Below are 11,772 nucleotides of genomic sequence, written 5' to 3' on the forward strand. Positions count from 1 at the left end.
ATATATATATAACATCCAATTAAACCACTCCATGTGGCTTGAATTACAATGGGCATCATGCATTACTGTAACCAAACACATCATGATATATTAATAGATATTATACAGGACATAGATATTGATTGTATTTTTAAACCAATCCACATTGATAACCAACTCAACCAAATCAAAACATTTGCTTGGATGCGACGCCAACAGGGAATTAGTCAATGCCGTAAAACGGTGACATTAAAAAAGATAACAGTGAAAACGGGAATCAACTCCTTTAAAGAGCAGAATTTATGCACCGAGGGATGGTTTTTTTTGTGTTTTTTTTTTTTTCTAAAGTCTGAATTCTCACACTATTGGGCTACTACGTTCTGGTATCTTGCTCATATGATTTAAAAGGTCTTCTTTTTGACTCGAGGCTGTTGAGTGCTGAGTGAAAAACAAACAAACAAAAAAAAAGTAATTTTCTTCCCTTTTCAGCCTGTCATTAAGACGAGACCCCTGTGCCTCTAATTAGAGCCATGGCCCAATTGAAAGGGAACGTTTATTAATGTTGCTGAGATCACTCCTGCCCCCTCAGTCATGAGGGTTTCTGGGCTCAAGGAAACCTTTATAACAACTCAGCTGCTGTCACTAAGAGGTGAGCAATTTAAAACCAGGCCTCAAGGCAGAACAGGGCTCATTGACTTGCAGGGGTTTAATCCCGCTGAGACTGATTTGCATACCCAAGCCCTGCCAATCCACATGACTCCCAGTATTGTCTGTGTGTATACTAAGCTGCTGTACGTGTCGAGCTGGAAATAAGACTCCCGTTGCATAGCATAGGGCAGCAGTGTGGAGTAGTGGTTAGGGCTCTGGACTCTTGACCGGAGGGTTGTGGGTTCAATCCCCAGTGGGGGACACTGCTGTTGTACCCTTGAGCAAGGTACTTTACCTGGATTGTTCCAGTAAAAACCCAACTGTAAAATGGGTAATTGTATGTAAAAATAATGTGATATCGTGTAACAATTGTAAGTCGCCCTGGATAAGGGCGTCTGCTAAGAAATAAATAATAATAATAATAATAATAATAGCAGTTTGACCCATTCTTGGTTTTACTATGGGTTTAATATAGCTTGTTACCTATACAATGAAGCTCATATTAAAACCTGGTATGGGTGAAACTGCTATGCAATGGGAGTCTTATTTCTATCCCTCGTTGCTTTAAATACAAAACAGCTTTAAATACAAAACTAGAACCATTAATATCATTGATCACTTTGACTAGGTGTGCCCCCTACGGAAACATGTGCACTTGACACATGTCATTGACAGGCTCCTCCATAAATCAGCAGATTATGATTCTCTCAGCAGCTTGCGGCAAATAATATTGCAGCCACGTTTGATCACAAATTGTATAAGCCATTCTCTGGCGATACCGCTTGATAAAATAATTATGTGACACACTTATCTGGCATCTCCTTACAAGCCCAGATGCTTTCACTATGTGTTCAGTTCTAGTTGCCTGCCATGGACATTTATGTAATGTAGGCTAGATATCAGTGTCTTTACATTAGTAAGCGCCAGCACCATCTAGTGCACAGCCGGTGTACTGCCAGGAAAACAAAAAGAAACTTTTGCAAAGTGGCTATCACTAGATGGCGCTGTATCTGGAGTTAACAATGAGAAACCGGGAATGCATTGATTACTGTGCGTTTCTGCAAAATTTCACTGAGCACATCACAGAGATTGTTACTTCTTGTTCTGTTCATTCACGTATTCTGTATGCAGAAAACCCTGAATTCAGAAGGAAAAACAGGCACTCCAAAAGAGTTTTCCGACTGTCCTAAATTGGGGAATGCTTTCCTTATGCTGCTTTGGAATTTGGCAGCGTCATGCCTGCAGATGGGACACCACGGAGATAAGCAGGCAAGGGCTGGCAAAGGCTTGGCTTTGGGTTTCTAAAAATGTGGAAAACCAAGCAGCGGGATTCTGCATCCCAGTGTGATGTCCTCCTTTTCCCACCGTTAGAAAAAAAAAAGTAATCCCCAAAAGTGCCCCAGCTATTAACATAACAAATAATGTAAGCACAAGCAAAGCCATTGAGAGATGACTCCCCTCTCCTTTGATGAAAAACAGGGCCGTGCTCAGTTCCATTAGCCCAGTTCACCAAAGTCGAAACACTGGCGTTTTCACTGAACTGTAAGCAATGAAGTCTGAGTCTGCAATGAAACTCCTTTGCCAAAGCCCAGTGATACGCTGCACCGGCTGCATCACACCTGAGAATGTGTGGTGTGATTCAGTTATTCAGCGCCTCTAAACACCTCATTTCTATTTCAGGAGCCCAAGGAGACGAATCTACTCTAGTTACCACATCACCCCGCTGGTCACAGCAGGAACATTCCTCTGCAGAGATTGATGTAATTTTATGGCTTGGAAAACCCCAGCAAAATGTGAGGAGTTCCAAATATATATATATCTATATCATCAGCACGCAATTACTGCTTTATTGTCTACAGTAAATACACTTTGAAGAAGCAAAAGTACATTTCTTATAGATGTTTCTTCTTATGCCTGTGGTCATATAAACCAATAAAACATGTTTTAAATAAGATGACTTTATTTATCTCTTCATTTTAAATTCCTTTTTATAAACGGCAGACAAGATCAGAAGGGAGTGCTGCTCTTCTTGTAACAGGTCATATTTCTCTGTGAAAAAGCACTTGAAGTCTATGCTATGAACTGATTCCAAGTGTTCTGTGCAGTTGAGCAAGCCCTTTGATTGTGTGTATAAACCAATAAGAAATGCACACATTACAGAAGAACCCGTCCCGGCTGCAGAAATGTGACAAAGGAGAACATGCATTAGAGCTGCACCAAGCGATTCTCACATTATTGAGACTGAGCTCTCCTCCACTGCAGGGATGTGCTGCTGACACCCAGGGAAGGGGCCACAGTGTTCAATGGGATAATCCACCACTGCAGTTGAAACCGATGATGAAACAGCTGCTTGAATCTGTGTGGATTGCTGTGGAATGCACACACGACCTGCACACTATACGAATGTGTTAAACAGACACAGAGAAAACAGACTGTGCTGTTAAACTGAACATGACCGCAGGTTTACATGTACCATTGGGTAACGTCTCCCTCGTCTCTACTGTGCTCTGGTTTGTTCGCTTGTTTCAATTCAGGGAGTTAGCAGCAAAATATTCTGTTTCCAATCAAATTCTTGCACAAAAGAAAAGTTTGTAGTACTGATCGATATCTGGTACAGTTTGGTGCATGAAGATTTTTTTGATCTAAAAAATCCAAAATAAAGGTGAACCAGGATGTCCTTACCTCTCGGCACGCAGGACTCCGCTGTAGTATGGATGATCCCAAGGCATGAGTTCCTGCAGAAGAAACATACAACAACATGCAAGTCCACTGATTTCATTAATCAAAACAGGCTTTAAAAAAAGCATTCCTTCACAAAACACTCCTTAAAACAGTCCTTCAAGTTTTTGCGAAAGGGGCCCGCACTCTGTCAAAACATGTTGAAAATGCACGCAATGGGAGCTTCGTCAGACAAACTGGAGAAGGTAACTATAGCTTGACTGAAGGTGGGGGGAGGGCAGTGAAATTGTTTAGGAAGCAACAACCTTCTAGTTGATTTAAGACCAGTGATAAAACTGTGGAACAGCTGTCTCGTGTGGCTCAAGGTGTGATGTGCAGGGCGAGTCATGCACACAGGGGAGTATATATTTTCTGCTATAAAGAGTTCCCACACTCTTTCTGAAAGCAACTGTACACTGCACCTTGCAGCACATTACATACTTACTGCATTTTCTGGATTCAGTTTCATCTTCATGTCCCTCATCATGCCAAAGTCCTTCGCTGCTCTGTAGAAAGGGAGCACAACCTGCATTTAACAAGCCCTACGGGAGTATATTGCATGCTGCTAATACACATGCAGTAGTTATTGCCTCTTCACACGCATTTTGATTAATAACAAAACAATGAGCTACTTATTCTAACTCGCTTCCAACTTATTTCAGGAAGCCCAGGTGTCAAAAAAGGCTTTTTTTGTGGCCCAGGTTTGAAATATGACATTTCTGTAAAGCTATAAAAAAAATGTTTTCGTTGATAGTTGATGCCCTTCATGGAAAATATGGATTCGATTCTTGTCTGTTTTCCACACCATTGACTTGTCTGTAAGAGAAGACACATTGCTATAGAAGTGTCTGTTAGAACAGGACAAGATGAAAACGGCCTGTGTTATTACAATCCAATCCAATCCAATCCAATCCAATCCAATCCAATCCAATCCAATACAATGCAGTTTGCTTGTATATAGCGCTCTTCATGCAGAGTATAGCAGGGCGCTTTGCAATAAAAACTCAAAAAAGACTTGACTGTGCCAGCGTTCCTGATCTGACTCGGGACAGAGTTCCAAAGGCAGGGAGCAGAGCAGCCAAAGGACCCCTCGCTTCGCCTGATTTTAGACTTCTAGGAACAGTGCAGCCTTCGCCATGATCACCGTGAAGGGCCTTATAAGTAGCAAGCAGCATGCATGTATAAATAGGTGTGTTTTAATTTATTTAATACCTGCCAACAAATACTTCTTAAAGGCAATTACTTGCAAATACTTCTTAAAGGCAACTACTGGGAAAATACAAGTATCAGCACACCCCTAATTATTATTATGATGATGATGTGACAGTAAAATGAGTTACTATCATATGTACGCATATATATATCATAATGCGGGGGAGTATTATGGAATATGAGTAAAATATAACAAAATACATTAGTGGGAGTTAACACTGATTATATACATTTTTTTTTAAACACACAAGAAGTCAATTTTGTCGAAATGCTGCCGATACATACCTGTCCGTAAGCTTTTCAGACAGCAATTCAAGAAACTCCATTACAGTCTCTACAGGCAAAGCAAGGAAAGAGAAGGCTGTAAGAGGAGCACGCAGAGCGGTTCAGCACATGCTTGCAGTAGAGGCTGGCTGGGTTGTTCTTTACCTGGGGTTTTAGCCATGGTTCCCTGCAAGGCTCTGTGTGCAAAGGAGCGATACCCCACCAGCTGTGCCAGCTCACGCCTGCAGCTCAGCAGCTCGTCCAGGCAGCTCAGCTGCTCCGGGTTCGGGTACAGGAAGATCTTGTAAGCAGCTTCCCGCACCTACAGACACATTGGAAACAGATGTAAAGAAACAGCGCCATCTACTGTTTGAATGAAACACCAGCCACTGAAAACTATCGGAAAGGGAAGGGGGAGGTGGGCATCACTTTACTTTCTTGGTGATACAATGAAAGTTTGCAGAAATGTAATTATTTATTTAGTCTGAAACTGTTTATAGCCGTTAGATGACCAGCATGTTAATTCTTATACAGTTCTGTCAACATTTGTTAGAACAACCCATTGCTCCTGTAGTTTTGATTTGTTGTGCATGTGAAATCAAACTGCAGCTGAAAATCTTAGGAAATTCTCACACGTACAGGTTTTCATGCAGGATATAAATGACAGATCTTGAGGTGTTCTAATAAATTTTCACACAACTGTATGTAGGTTCGCTGGATGAGGAAGGATTGCAAATATGCTACAATGTGTTACATAGAAGCATGTCCCTTTCTTTACTGTAGGTTTACAACAATTATCGTTATAAGTTATTAATATTAAACAGCTGGACTGCTTTAAGCTTTAAAATCTTTAATTGTGAAAAGTATCAAAATGCACAACACTCTAGACTATTAAGTGAAAGAAAAAAAGAACAGCTTTATTGACAAAAAAAGATTATGTTGTTTTATTAATGCATTATTACATTTAAGTATATAACTTTATTTGTATTTTATTTAAAGCAGCACACTACACTGAATAAAACTCAAACACAACCATCAGCCCTGTATACTCGTTCCATTCCATTCTCAAACAAGTACATTCTGACCATTTGGAATACATGTGCTCCACCTAGTGGTAAATGATGGTAAAGCAGCACCTTCGGGAACACAGTATTTTACAAGAGACTGTTCACAATGTTGTGTAACATTCGGATATGAATAATAATAATACAAAAAACAATCCAAAAAAAACATGATGTTGTTTGTGTTGGTTTGAGAGGAATTATACAGTGCTGAAGACCTGAGACAGCAGAGATGTGCTGTTTGAATGAACAATGCCCCTACCTAACCCACCCCAGCTGCTCCTCTTTCCAGTAGACAGCTCTATAAACCCGCTGTGATCTACATACCAAGTCGTCCGGTGCGTCTGCGTGCAGCCCGCCGATCTGTATGTAGTTTCCGTCGAGTGCGAAGCAGTGGCGTATGTGATCTGGTAAAGCTTTTTTATCAATTCTGTTTGGGAGGTGAGAGCCCACCAGAAACTCATTATTTAGATCCAAGAGTTTAACATTCAGGTCGACTGCCCTTTTACGCTGTGATAAAAGAAAGCAAGAAAGAAAGTAAGAAAATGCAAGGCACAAAGTGCTGACAGCACCTGGTGTCATGCACGCTCTAGGCTGTGTGGATAGAGTGGTCAGGACATGTTGAAGGACAGCCTGCACCATCATCATCGGACAAATCGATACATTAAATAAGTGGTGTATTATTTTAAGCGTCATTGCATTGCAATTTACATCCCACTAATGCAATTTCAGAAGACAATAATTCTCATGATTACCTTGTCTTTGTCCAGATGAATTCCACTGATCTCAAAATCAAACATAAAAAGCTCAGCCACCCTCCTGTAAATATAAAGCCACAGAGTTTTAATCACAGGTGGATATATTAAACACTATGAATAATATTGTCACATTATTGAGACTCATGACATGCCTAAATAATATGACATCCACATCACTGAAACCACGTGATTGTCATTCAGTCCCTAAATAATGCACTGTGTGATTGTGAGTGCAGCGTGGGGAACAGTGGCCCTGTACAGCCTGTATTCAGGTGCGTCCTTGGGCTCTGTACTAGCTGTGGCTGGTGGAAGTAACTGCAGGTCAATGGTCACTGGCCATTGCTCGTCCAGACAGCACAGCTGATGCGGGTTCGGATCACTTTATTGGGTCAGATTAGATTACTAGCCACACCTGGTGTGGGGCTGTTGGAAAACAGCACATGGAGTCTCCCTGTCCTGGCATTGTGCTAGAACGCTGGTATTGCAGGGATGGAAATAAGACTCCTGCTGCATAGCAGTTTGCCCATTCCTGGTTTTACTGTGTTTAATATGCTAATAACTCAATATAACCTATCTAACCTATACCATCTCTAAAATAGTACATTTGAAGAACAGAAATGATTTCACAAAGTGAAAATGTGTTATCGTTAATCAAAATGGATTAAAAATAAATAAATACATAAAAACAGTCCTTAAAGTCCTTGAACTGGTCCCTGAACCGGTCCCCACATGTCTCACTCTGGTGTTGTGGTAAATATCGTTACCTTGTTTCTGGGTCCAAGGAATCCATAACATCTTTGTTGTCCAGCAGGTCCTTCAGACTCTTACAGAGGTCTACATTAGTGTTCAGCCTTAAAAACAAAACAAACACATACATCAGTGTTGTGGACAAGCATTTCAAAAACCTGTTAGCTCTATCCCTCCCAGAGACAGCAGTAACCCTGTAGCAGTGACCTACACCCCCTCAGCCACGGCTGCAAAGTATCAAGAAAAAGTCAATCTCCATCATTCTTACTTACAGTCAGACAGACAGTGAGCCTCCATCTAGCCCCAGATAGATTCTGATACACTCAAGAGCTACAGATAACAGCATGAAGCTTACTTCTCCACCGCAGTGCCGATCTCTATGCAGGTTTTCTCCGCTGCTTCTCGGAATGCAGGGTCTGGGTGTGCCACTTTAACAAAATCTGCCTGTGGGACAAAAAACAAATCAATCAAATACAACCATAGTATACCACACCAGGAATCAAATACTACCATAGTATATCACACCAGGAATCAAATACTACCATAGTATATCACACCAGGAATCAAATACTACCATAGTATACCACACCAGGAATCAAATACTACCATAGTATATCACACCAGGAATCAAATACTACCATAGTATATCACACCAGGAATCAAATACTACCATAGTATACCACACCAGGAATCAAATACTACCATAGTATACCACACCAGGAATCAAATACTACCATAGTATATCACACCAGGAATCAAATACTACACTAGTATATCACACCAGGAATCAAATACTACCATAGTATACCACACCAGGAATCAAATACTACCATAGTATATCACACCAGGAATCAAATACAACCATAGTATACCACACCAGGAATCAAATACTACCATAGTATACCACACCAGGAATCAAATACTACCCTAGTATATCACACCAGGAATCAAATACTACCATAGTATACCACACCAGGAATCAAATACTACCATAGTATATCACACCAGGAATCAAATACAACCATAGTATACCACACCAGGAATCAAATACTACCATAGTATACCACACCTGGAATCAAATACTACCATAGTATATCACACCAGGAATCAAATACTACCCTAGTATATCACACCAGGAATCAAATACTACCATAGTATACCACACCTGGAATCAAATACTACCATAGTATATCACACCAGGAATCAAATACTACCATAGTATATCACACCTGGAATCAAATACTACCATAGTATATCACACCAGGAATCAAATACTACCCTAGTATATCACACCAGGAATCAAATACTACCATAGTATACCACACCAGGAATCAAATACAACCATAGTATACCACACCAGGAATCAAATACTACCATAGTATATCACACCAGGAATCAAATACTACCCTAGTATATCACACCAGGAATCAAATACTACCATAGTATACCACACCAGGAATCAAATACAACCATAGTATACCACACCTGGAATCAAATACTACCATAGTATATCACACCAGGAATCAAATACTACCCTAGTATATCACACCAGGAATCAAATACTACCATAGTATACCACACCAGGAATCAAATACTACCATAGTATATCACACCAGGAATCAAATACTACCATAGTATACCACACCAGGAATCAAATACTACCATAGTATATCACACCTGGAATCAAATACTACCATAGTATATCACACCAGGAATCAAATACTACCATAGTATATCACACCAGGAATCAAATACTACCATAGTATACCACACCAGGAATCAAATACTACCATAGTATATCACACCTGGAATCAAATACTACCATAGTATATCACACCAGGAATCAAATACTACCCTAGTATATCACACCAGGAATCAAATACTACCATAGTATACCACACCAGGAATCAAATACAACCATAGTATACCACACCAGGAATCAAATACTACCCTAGTATACCACACCAGGAATCAAATACTACCCTAGTATATCACACCAGGAATCAAATACTACCATAGTATATCACACCAGGAATCAAATACAACCATAGTATACTATGCTATGAATCAAATAGTATCCTAGTATACCATGCTATGGTCGGTTTCTCTTCAAGGAGACCCTTATAAAAGTTTCTCATGGTAAAAGCAAAGCAAACTGTAATAAAGCATAGTAAAGCATGATACAGCACAGTAAAAGGATAGCAAAGTGTAACAAATCACAGTGAAAGCATAGTAAAGTGTGATAAAGCATGGTAAAGTGTGATAAAGCATGGTAAAGCATAGTAAAGTGTGATAAAGCATAGTAAAGTGTGATAAAGCATGGTAAAGTGTGATAAAGCATGGTAAAGCATAGGTAAACACTGTAAACCATGGTTGTTTTAACTATGGGAAAACTGCTAAATCACTGCAAATGTACTATGGTAAGTTTTATTTATTTATTTTTTATGGGGAGATATGAGAACACAACACTGTTCCAGATGTTCCTATAATAAATCGCTGGAATCTCATAAGAGGAGTCTGGAAGAAGCAGCAGCACACAGCTTACCAAGTCAGCAACTCTGCACAAACTGTCCGAGAGCTGGTCGAATGTTTGCACCGTCTGCGGTCCCGGGGAGATGGTACATGCTCTTTGCACCAGCTGCTGGGTTTCTTCCAGAGCTTTCTCCTGGGCTTTCTCAAACCCTGCCGGGGAGGTCAGCTCCGGCACTCTAAACAGACCCTGTTGAAAGACGATGAACCCACAGATTTTGTGGGGAGAAGAATATATTTTTCGTAATATAATTATGAGCTGTTCCTTGCACCAAACACCGAGCTGCATAGGCTAGATTCTCAAAGCTACTTTCTCCAAATCGTCATAAGCACAATATGTATTTATTTACTTTATTTTAGAGACTGCAACTCTCAGCCGCTTTGTGGCTTGGAACTTGGTTTCAGGAGACTCGGGTTCAGGCCACTGCACTGCTCGGCCCACCAGGGGGGCTTGGGCCTGATGATCATTATTATTATTTATTTCTTAGCTGACGCCCTTATCCATGGCGACTTACAATTGTTACAAGATATCACATTATACAGATATCACATTATTTTTTTACATACAATTACCCATTTACACAGTTGGGTTTTTACTGGAGCAATCTAGGTAAAGTACCTTGCTCAAGGGTACAGCAGCAGTATCCTCCACCTGGGATTGAACCCACGACCCTCCGGTCAAGAGTCCAGAGCCCTAACCACTACTCCACACTGCTGCCCACAAAGTTGCCTCAAACTACAGCAAAGTTTCCTCAAACTAGGTCTCCAGGAACCAGGTTTGGAGCCACTGTGTGCGAAAGTGGCTTTGTGTTCCCTCAGATTTAGGTGCTTCGCAACAGAATAAAATGCATTTAGTTTTCTCAAGTACTTTTAGGCTTCTTGTTTTTTGTTGTCAATCACTTACCACATTTCTCCCAAGGAGATCCAGTTTTCTGTGTTGCCTTGCATTGAAAGCAGCTTCCACCGGCGACCACGACGTCGTGACATTTCTGCACACAGCCTTTAATCTGAAGTGTTTTAAAGTGAACACAACCCGCCTGCTTGCTAGCATGGTCCTTCAAGCGCAATCCCAGAAGAGTGCTGTTAGCGCTATTGTTAACGACCTGTAATGAAAACTTCCTTGAGCAAATTTGCGTTTCTATTGAAATCACAACACCTTGTTTACAACGACTGCACTTATATAACTGTTTCAATCTGTCCTGGACAGTCGTGGCCACGGGGGAATTTAAAATGACAATGTAACCCCTCTGACTAATCTAATCTTTGCTCTCTTGAGAAACCAGATTACAGTACGCTTCACATTGCAATGTTGACACAGGACGCAGACATATTGGAAACCTATTGTTTTACCACAAATGTACTATTCGCAACTCTGAGGGGGAAAAATAAAGAAACAAAACAACGAGTTTAAATAGATATATATATATTTAATAAAATATTGTATTTTATTTCCTGGTTGAAAGTGTCGTGTTTCTTCGTTTTCTGGAGGGTTAAGCCTGTGTGATTGTGGTGAATCTGCTCGTGGGTGACCCCCGGTGACGCAGTTTGTAAGCGTCTGTCTGGGTCTTAAAGGTGCAGTGTGGCACAATCACTGCATTGCAGCGCACAGCGCAAGTTATTTTTACAGTAAACTGTTCATTGTTTTAAAATGCATATATACATCAAATACATCATTTACGGATTCCCAGTTAAACACTATTTTACTGAATCAAACATTGTAATCATTGTGGATGTATGATTTTTAAAAGGTTGTGTACACCACCCAAAGGTGGTCATTTAATCCAAAACAGAATTAATTTGCGTGTTTGGGGCGGTTATTTTGCAACACGTTTTTTTTTTCCTTATTTTCTTATCTT

At 40.4% G+C, this 11,772-nt stretch overlaps 1 protein-coding gene across 1 annotated transcript in view; it reads right to left on the reverse strand.

Annotated features, from left to right (window-relative positions):
- LOC117406361 (mitochondrial intermediate peptidase-like) overlaps nt 1–11,267 on the reverse strand; it is a 48,283-nt gene extending 37,016 nt beyond the window's left edge. Inside the window, exons 1-10 of the mRNA XM_059027971.1 lie at nt 10,821–11,267; nt 9,933–10,106; nt 7,743–7,831; nt 7,405–7,491; nt 6,638–6,701; nt 6,210–6,392; nt 4,987–5,143; nt 4,843–4,891; nt 3,791–3,851; nt 3,310–3,362 (exon numbers count right to left, since the gene is read on the reverse strand). Coding sequence (XP_058883954.1) covers nt 3,310–3,362; nt 3,791–3,851; nt 4,843–4,891; nt 4,987–5,143; nt 6,210–6,392; nt 6,638–6,701; nt 7,405–7,491; nt 7,743–7,831; nt 9,933–10,106; nt 10,821–10,967 — 1,064 coding nt within the window. The 5' untranslated portion in view covers nt 10,968–11,267. The remainder of the gene's footprint in view (nt 1–3,309; nt 3,363–3,790; nt 3,852–4,842; nt 4,892–4,986; nt 5,144–6,209; nt 6,393–6,637; nt 6,702–7,404; nt 7,492–7,742; nt 7,832–9,932; nt 10,107–10,820) is intronic.
- Nucleotides 11,268–11,772: the final 505 nt, after the last annotated feature.

The sequence above is a fragment of the Acipenser ruthenus genome, chromosome 8 (genome assembly GCF_902713425.1).
Source record: "Acipenser ruthenus chromosome 8, fAciRut3.2 maternal haplotype, whole genome shotgun sequence".
NCBI classification, from domain to species: domain Eukaryota; kingdom Metazoa; phylum Chordata; class Actinopteri; order Acipenseriformes; family Acipenseridae; genus Acipenser; species Acipenser ruthenus.